Consider the following 13,309-nt stretch of genomic DNA (forward strand, 5'->3'; position numbering starts at 1 on the left):
ATGGGCGGAGCCAATTAAGGTCCACTACGATCACATGATCTTTCTTACCCTTTGATAATTTGTATGTTCGTATGTGTTATATTTGACTCAATTACTTTTTATATTACATGACTGATTCTTCTTATTTTTTGAGTTTACTCAACCAAATTCACTATAAAATCCTTTTTGACTCTAGTAGTATCTTTTTTTAAAAAACAATATCACATAAACACACCTCATAATTTCTAAGATTTCTCTTGATTTCTTAAACGAATGAACCAATCAATTAGGCAAAATTCTCACTCTCACTATTTAGGGTTGACTTTTCTTGATAAATTTTCTTCCATTCATATTTACTTATGAGTAAAAAGATATAAAATAGGATAAACAAGGAATGAAAATCAAATCAACGAGAAGATGATAGTAATCCAATCATCATTCATTGGTTTATTTGATTAAGATCTTAAGTGAAATCATATATTAAATGATTTCTTATATGCAAGTAAACTTAAGGGAATCTATGAATGAAAATCATTTCCATTATTTGTAAGTAAAAAGTCTTCTTTCGTCATAAAAAAACAAAAAGGCAAAAACGGCAAAAGTGTTTTTGAGAAGAATATAAATTGTTGTTTTGCGACATAAACGGCCACCTTTTTAAGGCTCCTTAACAGATCACGAGACGCATTTGCAAACCCACTCTCATACAATAAAATATTGTACAAAAGTGAAGTGATTATATTCTTTTCCCTCTTTCTTCCTCTATCTTCCAATCCAGTCTGTTACTTCACCTTCACCTTTCTTCCTCCACTTTCCTCCTTATCTTCTCTCTCTCTCTCTCTCTCTCTCTCTCTCTCTCTCTCTCCAAATTCTAGCTGATTCTTCGTCTGGGTTTCTTCCATGGCAACTCTGAGTGATATTGGGGTCTCAGCATTGATCAATATACTGAGTGCCATAGCTTTCCTTTTGGCCTTTGCTTTTCTTAGAATTCAACCTGTCAATGACAGGGTCTATTTTCCCAAATGGTACATTAATGGCTCCAGGAGCAGCCCAAGGGGCTCTGGCAACTTTGTGGGCAAGTTTGTAAATCTCAACTTCAAGACTTACCTTACTTTTTTGAATTGGATGCCTCAGGCCATGAAAATGAGTGAGTCTGAGATTATCAACCATGCTGGCCTTGACTCTGCTGTTTTTCTCAGAATTTACATTCTCGGGTAACTTCACTTTTTCCCTTGAATTTCATTTTTTCAACTTTTATTTATTTATTTGGGTTCTTGGTTTGCTTGTTTTGTTAGAAAGTTTTGGAATTTTAAGTGATATTATTACATGGGTTTTGTTTGAGTTGTTTTAAATAAATTTTAGGTGAAATTGCCGGTCACTGCTAAGTTTGACTTGGACGAGAATTTTTTATTTTTTATTTGTATTTTCTGTTCCCCTGTTGTTTTCATATAATCATCATTTTCCCTTCTTTTTGCTGTTAATATTACATGATTTTGACTCTGGGTGTTCTTTGTTTCTAGCGAAAATATCTACGGGATGGAAAATAAATACTTTTTGACTCTTTTGGTTAGAGTTATATATATTTTTCTCTGGATTAAAAGAATACAGAAATTGGACTTGAAAAACTTGAATTTCCCATTCTGTTCTTAGGAATTATGCACATGGTAAGCTTAATTTTTTATTTAGAATTAATTAATTGTTTGCCATGATAATCTATGGGTTACAATATTTCGCCTTCAACATTAGTTGGTCTTCACATTAGACTACTATTTTTTATTTTAAAAACTTCGGGATGTAAATCTGTGTGTGTTTATTTGTGCGGATTGGCTTTCAGTGTCACTTGTGTTAGCATCCAGACTCACAAAATTTGTATTGTTCAAACAATTCCATTTTGTCTTTCAAATAAAAAAGTATTCTAAAGCCTCATTTGTTAATTCTGTGAGCAATTCTATCTCTCGATGCTTTAGTAGTTTTTCGACTTCAGAGAATATACTTGGTGTTGACTTTTTGCCTTTTCAGCTTTGTTTAAGCCAACTTAGACTTAATTGAACCATCAAATGATCAAACATATACCAATATGTTTCAATAGAACTGCATTTCATCATCTATCCTGGTACTTTGGAGGTGTAAGCACATCTTTATAAGACTTTCTAGTTTCTAGTTGCTACTTGTCCATTGATAGCTTGCTCAGTGTTTGAATGCTAAACTATGCAGTGTTGACAAGCCACTATATAAACTCAATGCAGACGCGATGTGTTTTGTTTGTCGTACAGTATAATTGTTTTCTAAGAACTACTTTCACTACTCTATTAAGCTCTCTTTGGAATAACTGTCATTACATTGTAATAAGGCTCGGTCCTTTTAAACTTTTGGTCCAAACTGCTGAGTAAAAATAACTCAATCCATAAGTTCATCCACACCCACCCTTGAATAATCCTCAAAAAGCATTCTATTTTGCTCCATCCATATGACCCAAAACACTGCCTGATCCTGCAACCCCAAAGAGTTCTTATTATTACTATTCGTTTAAATATATATATGTATATATATTTATTATCGATACATAACTGAACCTTTTTTTTTTTCCACCTTGTACTTGTAGCTTGAAGATTTTTGTTCCAATGGCAGTCCTAGCACTCCTTATTCTCATTCCAGTCAATGTATCAAGTGGAACATTATTTTTCCTAAGGAAAGAATTAGTTTTGAGTGACATTGATAAGCTCTCTATATCAAATGTGCGCCCCAAATCCATAAGGTAACTCTCTAACTCTTTTACACTTTTACAAATATTCAGGCTTGATAACTGATTAACGTATGAGGAGCAGTATTGACTTCTCTTTAATCTTCTCTTAAATTATGCATAAAAAAGATGACATTCTTGATATTAATGAGTAAATGAAGGTCAAAATAACACCATTGTTATGACTCACCTTTTTATTTTTTCATGTTCAACCCATACGTCCAGTAATTATTTACTTACTGATGATAGCACATAGATGAGAAGAATATTGTTGTGCCTGGATTATTATATTGAATTTAACATTAAAACATGCCTAAAATTCCTTTTGGTTGGATAGTTCTTTGTTTATTTGGACAGTTGAAGTTGTGATTCTATTAATCCAGTAAAAATAGATTGAGCCAATAATATAATAGGAGCGATATTAATTCTAGTTTCACCAACCATAAGTTATTCCAGGTATTTGTTAAATAAGCAAGTACTAGAGTGTTTTCTAGTCAAGGGATTTCATTATTATACATATTATCCATGGTGTACTGTGACACATGTAAAATCAATAAAAAAAGAAAAAGAAAAAAAGAAAGAAAGAAATAGTAATAGTTCAAGACAATAATTACGAGCATATTTAAGGGGGGAAGGGGGGAGAATTAGAATTGTATCTTGAAATTAAAGATCTGGTATCTGCCACTATATTTTTGTTTTTGTTTTGTTTTGTTTATTTTAATCGTTTGCAGTTGTATTCAATTTTATCATATACGAATGCAGATTTTACTTAAGAATTGAAATCTATAAATTTCAGGTTTTTTTTCCACATAGGATTGGAATACTTGTTCACACTCTGGACTTGTTACATGTTATACAAGGAGTATGACTATGTAGCATCAATGAGGTTACAATTCTTAGCTTCTCAACGCAGGCGTGCAGAACAGTTCACAGTGAGTAAAATCATCAATTACCGCATAATTTTGTAAACCACTAAGCATGTTTTTCGTTGAGGAGGAACAGTCACCTTCTTTCAGTTTGCTTGCATTTCTACCTCCTTAGAGTGTGGTTCTATTTCTAGGGGTGATTAGGTGCTTGTATGAATCTTTATGATCTTCAGTCATATATTTACGGAGTGCAACCTGCATGACTATATGTGTTGCTGTTCCTGATCCCTGCTTTGCCCTCATAGACTCCATCTCAGGAAATTATTTTACATAAATACTGCTGCTACTTAGAAAAATATAGTCTGAACTTTTTCAGGATCTAAAATCCTTTTTCTCACATGATTCATATTCTGATCAAGTTCTTGTTCTGACAATAAAAATATTGATTGTGGTAATGTTTTATTTTATTGTAATTCTTTCTTATTTGACAGTTTGATCAGGTAAAGTGAATATATTCTTAACTTTTTGTTTGAAAATCTCTTTATACTTCAAGGTTAATGCTATAATTTTCACCTTCTATTTCTTTTATTTCTTTCAGGTAGTGGTTAGGAGTATACCACACGTCTCTGGTCGCTCAGTATCAGATACTGTGGACCACTTCTTTCAAAAGAACCACCCGAATAATTATCTTTGTCACCAGGTACTAAAAATTTTCTGTTCGTGGGTAAATAAGCTCACTAGTAAGGAGTTTGATTGCTGAACAATATATACAATACCTGGAAGTATTTTCTTTGGTTTTTATTTGTAATTGACTTTTATTCATTCAGGCAGTGTACAATGCAAACAAATTTGCCAAACTTGCAAGAAAGCGAGATAGGCTCCAAAATTGGCTAGACTATAACCTCCTCAAGTTCGAAAGGCATCCAGACAAAAAACCAACTACAAAGGTAGTGTTTTCATATGTACTTAAATTGAGCAAACATTTCAAATTTAATCATTAATGATATTGTTTGACATTAGCAGACAATAAATGTATGTGGCATGTACTTATTTAACAGTTTGAGTGCAATTCTTCATCTTGGATGCTGATCATTTAACACTCTTTGAATTTTCAGAAAGGATTTTTGGGGCTTTGGGGTGAAAGCGTTGATTCCATCGAGTACTACAAACAACAGATAAAGCAGTTTGATAAAATAGTAAGTTATGATTAAAATTGATAATGTTGTACTTTTTATTTTATAAGCTACCATTTTTCAGTTTTCTTTATCTATCTTCTTTAGGGTGGGGCATTTCTTCTTTTGGGGTTAGGTTTTGCTGTGTAGTGGGATCTATATTTTCAGTTGGATTACCTCTCTCTCTCTCTCTCCCTCTCTCTCTCTCTCTCTCTCTCATAAATATATATATATATAAATGCATGAATTAATAGGCATTATATTCCATTCTTGTGTTGTATGTTTAGATGACACTGGAACAACAAAAGATTCTCAAAGACCCCAAGTCTATTTTGCCAGTTGCTTTTGTATCTTTTGATTCACGCTGGGGTGCGGCTGTTTGTGCACAGACACAGCAGAGCAAGAATCCCACACTATGGTTGACAAATTGGGCCCCAGAACCCAGGGATGTTTATTGGCGTAACTTGGCTATACCTTTTGTTTCTTTAAGCATCCGAAAACTTGTAATAACGCTTTCAGTGTTTGCTTTGGTGTTCTTCTACATGATACCCATAGCCTTTGTGCAATCGCTTGCAAATTTAGAAGGCCTGGAAAGAGTTGCTCCTTTTCTCAGGCCGGTTATAGAATTGTAAGTAAACCTACCTTATTATAAGGTTTGTTGGATAGTATTGTTAAATAACATTTACCATAGTACTTAAACTAATTTGCTTTATGTTTCATGCCAGCTAGTTCTTCTTTCGATTAAGTCCCCAATTTCTTATATATTCATTATATTGAGAAACTTGTAATATTGCTGTTTGCTTGCTTCTAGAAAGGTCGCTCCTCTTCAATAAAGGATGATAGAATTATAATAAACCTTACCATAATTTGTATTTTTTAATAGAACGATTGAATAATATGTACATAGATCTCGTCTCTTTGGTTTCTTTACTTTTATATATGACAATTGTTCATCTTGCCATAGAGTCCTTAAAGTTCGTCATCCTTTTTTAACCAATGAGCTCAGATGAACTATAAAACAATATTATTTCCATACCTGCTTGCTTTCTTAATACATTAAAATCTCATGCTTATGCTTTTTGGTAGTTTCATCATTATTGAATAAACGCAAGAGCATATTCCTCTCTCTCTCTCTCTCAGATAATACTTTTGCATTCAAATGTTTCTCATTAATTATGTAAAAACCAAAAATTCTGTAAATAATTACTTTCACGTCTTTGATTATTCTAATAATTCATGGAAAAGCATTTTCTTGTACTTATTTACGTGGCATTTACATTTCCAATCAAATTAGTCCTTGTTTCATTGAAACTTCAAGTATTTGCTTCAACTTAGAGATACTATTGTTATTTTGTATTTGTACAATCTTCTGAGTGGACATCTTGTCCATCGCATCTGTATTTGCATGAAGTTATAATACAACTTGGTTTTTTTATAAGAAAAAAGAGGCTTGACCTCTGTGACATGGCTTTTGACCCTTTCATATGTCCTCCAGCTGCTGCGATTGATTGTTTACTTTGTTTTGTTATGTCATATGGTTTTCAAATATTTGGTTCTTCCTTACCAATAATTAATATAATTATTTTTTACAGGAAATTCATCAAGTCATTTCTACAGGGCTTTCTTCCTGGCCTTGCCCTCAAGATATTTTTGTACATTCTCCCAACTGTATTAATGATCATGTCGAAAATTGAGGGGCATATAGCATTATCAATCCTTGAACGGAAAACAGCAGCAAAATACTATTACTTCATGTTAGTCAACGTATTCTTGGGAAGCATAGTGACTGGAACAGCTTTTCAGCAACTGCATGCTTTCCTTCACCAATCTCCTACCCAGTAATATTCCATCTCTATCTGGTCTCTATGTTTAATATTAGAAAATGGAATTTGACAATACAACGGCTCCAAACATCCATGATTATCATGCTCACTTTTTTTCATGCTTTCAAGTGAATTTCTTGTACTGTCAATAACTAATCTTATATTTCTGTATGTTGTAAATGATTAATCCCTCTAATTACAACCACTGCTGATAAAAATCCATCCACTGAAATCCTTGTATTAACCAAAAGCTAATCTTGAACATAGACCAAATTCTAATCATTAATATTTGTAAAAATATTTTTACTAATATTATCAATACCAGAAATATATCTCGCTTTCTTTAGAGCTTGATAAACATGCACTTTTAATGAACCTTGTTTTTATTTTCAATAGGATTCCAAGAACCATTGGAGTTTCTATACCAACGAAGGCTACCTTCTTTATTACGTATATAATGGTTGATGGGTGGGCTGCAGTTGCTGGTGAGATTCTCCGTTTAAAACCATTAGTTATATTTCATCTGAAGAACATGTTTTTGGTAAAAACGGAAAGAGATAGAGTGAAGGCAATGGACCCTGGGAGTGTGGATTTTCCAGAGACTCTCCCAAGTCTTCAACTATACTTCCTTCTGGGTATTGTGTATGCTGTGGTTACCCCGATCCTGCTTCCTTTCATACTAGTCTTCTTTGCCCTGGCATACTTAGTCTACCGTCATCAGGTCAGTTTACTAATTACATTTTTCATATGTCTTGAAGAACATTTGGAAACTCAAGTATAATAATGCATTAACATAAGATAAAAGGGCCAAAGGATGACTTTGCATCGTGTCCCTAAATTCAGAAGCAACTGGTTGTAAACTTGTCATGGCTAATCCAAGATAATAAAAAATATTCATTTTCATCTCAATCTAAATGAAATAAAAATATCAATAAATTGATATTTTTATTTTTATTTCTATTTTTACAAATAACACTAGTGGTTGCGGATATGGTGAACACGAAAAGAAAAACCATTAGATGTCTATGAAACTTCCTCTTGGATCACAACTGTAAATTGTATATTTGGTCTTATTAGTTTCTCTATGTAATCTGTTCTCTATTTCTCCTGCAGATAATCAATGTGTACAATCAACACTATGAAAGTGCTGCTGCATTTTGGCCACAGGTCCATAGCCGCATTATAGCAAGCTTAGTGATATCTCAACTACTTTTGATGGGTTTGCTAAGCACAAAAAAGGCTGCTAATTCAACTCCATTTCTTGTTGTTCTACCCATATTAACATTATCATTCCACAAGTACTGCAAGTATCGTTTTGAACCTGCATTCAGAGAGTACCCACTTGAGGTAATCTTGGGACTTTTAATCAATTTTTTGATCCATTGCATTCAATTTTTTAAAGTAATGTACTCATGTTTCCAAACTTTCCATTGTCATACATTTGGAGTTGCATGTTGAAAAGGTTGTTTTCCCCAACACTTGGTTTATACAGTTCCTGGCTACTATTCCCACCCACCTGTCTTATTTTCCCACCCACCTTATTTTCTCACTCCCCACAAAATTTTATAAGATATGAATAACACCCTTCCTACCCCTCATTATTAACTTAATACCCCAAAATAATGACTTAATCACCCACCAATTAAACACTCTTCCCCCACCAAATTGTCATCCCACACACTCACTCATCTCTTATCTCCATTTATTTTTCTTTCATAAACCCTAATTCTATTAGCTCATCAAAGCTTAAACATTTATACCAGTTGGTTGCTACCCATCCTACAAGCTTATTCCCTTTCTTTCCCGTTCATCAAAACGTATGACTATACTATGTATTGTTTTCTTAAATTCTTTTATCTGTCCAATCATAAGTTTCTTTCTATTCAAATACTTTTTTAAGGTAGCGATTTTGTGGTTCCCAGAGGTATTTTACAAAATTGTAAACTTATCAGTAATATTCTATTAAAATATCGGCGGGATAAGCAGCACTGTTTCCTAAAATGAATCATCAGAAGTGAGAACTTGTTTACACATTGGAATAGATTCCATTGAAAGTTGTGATGAAGATGCCTACTAGCACCACATTTTGTCATATCCTAAATTGAACCTTAAGCACAGTTAGCTTGAGTAATTACATTTGGCTACCTACTTACTAGTTTTCGATAGAAACTGATTCTAATATGTGTTAGATGGGGATCTGCAATAGGTCCTTTCATGTTAACGAATAAAATATCCCTTAGTGACAAATTGGCTTCATATTACAAAATGGGCCTTTGGTAAGTTGATTTAACATTTCTGTAACAATTTAAAGGTATTTATATCTTGGAGGGCCTTGTATCATTTCAAACTGGTTAACTGTTAACATGGATTGGCTTTCTACATACTCTACTAGTCTCTATTCTTGGATGTTAGCAAAAGGTTAACCAAAGTCAATGTAACCAATCTACACAATACAAGGTACTGTATGGTTGAAGTTTTTGCTGATACAGTCGAGATTCTCTTTATATTCCTCAGTCTAATCAATTCTTCAGTGTTAGGCAATGGAAAATGCCCTAATTTTATAATTTCTAGAGTCTCCCTTGGTTATTTGTTTGTGTGACCAAGTCAGATGTTTGCAATGCACTTTATGGTAGAAGCTATGACTTATTTAATCAAGGTCCCTTCTGATGTGCCTAAGTTGAATTGATATTGTTAGTGTACCATTCTTGTGCTGGATCTGTATGCTATGAGCTACAAACTTTCTTAGAGGTCATTTGACTGTAATACAATTTCACAGGAGCATCTAATTTTTCTCTTCAAATTTCTGATGGAAATTATTTCCTTGTTACTTCCTCAGGAAGCAATGGCAAAAGACGCAATGGAGCGAACTGCGGAACCTGACCTAAATTTGAAGTCATACTTGGCAGACGCCTATTTGCACCCCATTTTCCGGTCATTCGAGGAACAGGAGTTGGTTGAAGTCAGAATAGACAAGCATCAAACTCATGCTGCCACTCCCATAACAAGCGAACTCAGTTCCCCCTCTCCGCCCCATTACGTCCATCAGACACCCCCATCTCCTCCCCAATATGCCCATTATCAATCATCTCCACCCCAATACGTCTATAATTCAAACTCTCCTCCCAGTTATGAGTATCATTCAACCTACCCACCACATTATGCCTATTACAACGAAGAACCTTGACCATTAACTTGCTAGCATGCTTACAAGACCTCTAACCATGATATCTAGCTTATTTTCTAGTTACTTGATGTTTTCGGTTGAGTTCTCAGGTGCCTTATAAATGTAATTATTGTTTCATTAATGCAAGTGTAGTTGCGTTGTGAAAATATTCTGAATCTGATTTTTGGCTGAATAGAAAGAAATATTTCAAAGATGCAGAGGTTTTGTATAAGTGCCTTTCTATGGTCCCAGAAGATCGGGATCATGTGGATGAGTTTGTGATACGCGGGCCATACCATCGAAGAGTGTCACACTCTGCGACCTTTCTTACCCTTTATGCCTAAAGTCGTCCAAATTTGCACTCCCAAGTAATATTTCAACACCCTTGCACAGCAGATTCCATTATAGATACAGTCCAGCTCGTCTCTGTATTACCCAACTGAAATTGAAATCCTTTACTTTCAGCTGGTCATGTCGTCAAGGATCATCTCAAACTTCCACCTTCATCCTAAAATTTATTCTGGAAGAATTGGCAAGCGACACTCCATTTCCTCTCTCTGTGGTCAGTGAATCCGATCTTTCTCAGAAGATGAAAGCTGTAATCTTTAAAACAAGGTCCTCGTCTAAAGAAGAGCTAAAAAAGAAAATTCTTCAATTATTGGACTTGGATGGTGAAACCATGACTTCAGCATCTTCTTAACAACAGATGGAAGAAGATCCCTTTGCCAAAGAGGACGACTGTTTTGGAATGTGTTCGCCGTAAAGTAATCACTTTAACCTGTTTACTACTTTTTAATAGCTTTTGTCACATGAGGTGGTCTGATACAACCATTAGGCAAATTTTAGATTATATAACATATTGTTATAAAAATAATAAAAAAAGATAAATTACTCAAATGGTTCTCAAACTTATACCTGATTTATATTTTGGTTCCTAAACTAAATTATTCGTGTAAATTGTCCATCAACTCTATATTATTCGCTCTAGTGGTCCTACCGTCTAATTTTTTATTAGATTTAACCTAATTTTAGTGTAAATAATGACCAATTTGCCCTCATATTTAATAGAAATATTGATAGAATGTAACGGTAGGACCAATGGAGCGAATAATATAGAGTTGATGGACCATTTGAACGAATAATTTAATTGAGGGACCAAAATGTAAATCGAGTATAAGTTTGAGGACCATTTGAGTAATTTACCCTAAAAACAAAATAATCAGAGAATGAAAAGTACCACAGAATATTGGGAGTATAATTATATTTGCTCTTCTGGTGTTTACACTGACATAATTCTCTCAGATAGAACTTACTAATACTCAGATTTCAATCTCTCGTATTCCATCTCACTCTTCCTTTCTTTCCTCTCTTCTCCGTTGGTGTGTTTTGCTAAGCAATAGGAAGAGTATTTATAGGTAAATTGGATGGCTTCCAACATCATCATTAAGCTCCAACATCATCATTAACCTTTTTTTAATATTATTTCATTCTTTTCTTTATGTGGGCTTCACCATTTTCTTTGCAACACTCCTCCTTGAAGACCACAATGTATGGAATATGCCTCATTAAAAACCTTGCCAATAAAATCCAGTGGGACAAAAAACTAGTCGAAAGGAAAAATAGTACATAACCATGTGTAACATAAAATTATGTGTATATTGACATGCGTGTGATACTACCTCGTTAAAACCTTGCCAGGAAAAATCCAGTGGGAAAAAACTTGGATGAAGGAAAAGGAGTACATTGTGTGAAGATCTTTATTGACAACACGCTCCCCCTAATGATTGGCAAAATATCTTTTAAGCCATACTGTTGATCATCTTTCTAAATGTCATAGTTGACATTGCTTCTGTGAGTCAATCTTGTAATATTGTTGGATGCTCTCCGTGAAGAATATCTCTCCCTGATATCTTCATGACTATCTTTCTAGAAGGAAGATCTTTTGGACTGAGTGAATGATGTAGCCATCAACATTTCATGTAGTTGAATAAGCAAATATATTTTCAGTAAGCTATCTCTATGTAAATCATAGAAATTTCCATAGTCCGTGAATCAAACAAAACACGGGCTATTTGTAAGTTTAGTTGAAAAGAATATACCCGTATATGATTTTATGCCGAGATAGCATTAAATATGTCTCACATAATCCGAAAGTGGTGGTGATGGAGTTGAACTCTATCTGAAAAATATAATGTCTAGTCTAGTATACTTCCAGAAAATCATTTAAGTGCCTAACGGATAATCCACATGAAAATGCTTCAATACTTTCTTAGTATAAGCAAGAATCTCGTTGCATAATGCTCGATCTTCAGGTCGAGACAAATATTTCTTGAACTCTTCAGGAGTTTTGACCAAGTATTAATTCTTCATGAGTTTTGTACGTGAGTACGGCAAGCACGGGTCACAAGAAAACCTGGCTCTGATACCAAGTCAAACAAAGTATGGCAAATATTCAGTAATGCTCATATTTGCTCATATTATTATTCTTCCCCAACATGGAGGTATTTATATAAGTACAAGATGTGTTAACCCTAAATAAAATAGGAAATATATTTAAATTACAATATGAAATAAATCTCTATTACAATAAGACTGAATAATAATTGGTAAGTAACCAAAATTCTAACTAAATAAGGAACCAAAATTCTAACTAAGTAAGGACTCGCCAACATATTCAAGATATAATAAGATGGGTTTTAAGATCATGCCATCATTTTTATTACGATAATATGTGTTACAACGTGATGGGTAATGAAAATTACACTACCATAAAATAACAGGATGAGGTATAAAACCGCACCATTCTAAATTACAATATGAAAAAATAAATTAAATAAACATGGATGAAGCAACATAAAAATTGCGATAATACAAAAACAAAAACAAAACAAAATAAAATAAAATAAAATTTTCATGTCGCCATAGTAGTAAAGTGAGAGGAGACATAGAAATAACCACATAGTGTTAAGCTGGGAAAATTTAGAAGTAAAGAGGAGAGACTATCGTGCTGATAACGTGTTATAAAAATAAACTAATCAGAGTATGAAAAGTACCATTGAATATTGGGAGTAGAATTGTATTTGTTGTTGTGATGTTTACACTGACAGAATTTCCTCTCAGATAGAACTCACTCTCTTTTGTTTCCTCTCACTCTTCCTTTCTTCTCTTCCTTTCTTTTATCTCCTCTCTTTTGGTGTGTTTTGCTAAGCAATGGGAAGCCTATTTATAGGCAAATTGGATGGCTTCCAATATCATCATTAAGCTTCAACATCATCATTAAGCTTTTTGAATATTATTTCTTTTTATTTATTTATGTGGGCTCCATCACTTTCTTTATAACATCCAAGTTGTTTTTTCCTCTCTCGTTTGGTTCATGGGAAAGGAGACTTGGGAATGGGAAATTAATTGCTTTACCATGTTTGGTAAGTCTAGGTATGGGAAATCATTGCCTGGCTCATGGAAAAAGAGGGGGGAAAGTGAAGCCATCCTCCCAACATGGGTTTTATTTTCCCTCCTCATAGAAAGTTTGGAAAAATGAGCTAACATTAAATACATTTTTTTATGACCAT

At 33.8% G+C, this 13,309-nt stretch overlaps 1 protein-coding gene across 2 annotated transcripts; it reads left to right on the forward strand.

Moving 5' to 3' along the window:
- On the forward strand, positions 634 to 9,969 carry LOC18777298 (CSC1-like protein At1g32090). Of its 2 annotated transcripts, none has more exons than XM_007210295.2 (11): positions 634 to 1,190; positions 2,579 to 2,731; positions 3,513 to 3,648; positions 4,181 to 4,282; positions 4,410 to 4,529; positions 4,698 to 4,778; positions 5,042 to 5,382; positions 6,347 to 6,592; positions 6,974 to 7,298; positions 7,691 to 7,924; positions 9,414 to 9,969. In XM_007210295.2, exons 1-11 carry the CDS (start codon positions 877 to 879, stop codon positions 9,759 to 9,761), a joined length of 2,400 nt encoding a protein of 799 aa, XP_007210357.1. In that variant the 5' UTR covers positions 634 to 876; the 3' UTR covers positions 9,762 to 9,969. The 2 variants fall into 2 exon arrangements, with proteins under 2 accessions (XP_007210357.1, XP_020419660.1); XM_020564071.1 differs by lacking the exon at positions 634 to 1,190 and adding an exon at positions 1,252 to 1,640.

Source organism: Prunus persica, chromosome G5 (assembly GCF_000346465.2).
Source record: "Prunus persica cultivar Lovell chromosome G5, Prunus_persica_NCBIv2, whole genome shotgun sequence".
Classification (NCBI taxonomy): Eukaryota; Viridiplantae; Streptophyta; class Magnoliopsida; order Rosales; family Rosaceae; genus Prunus; species Prunus persica.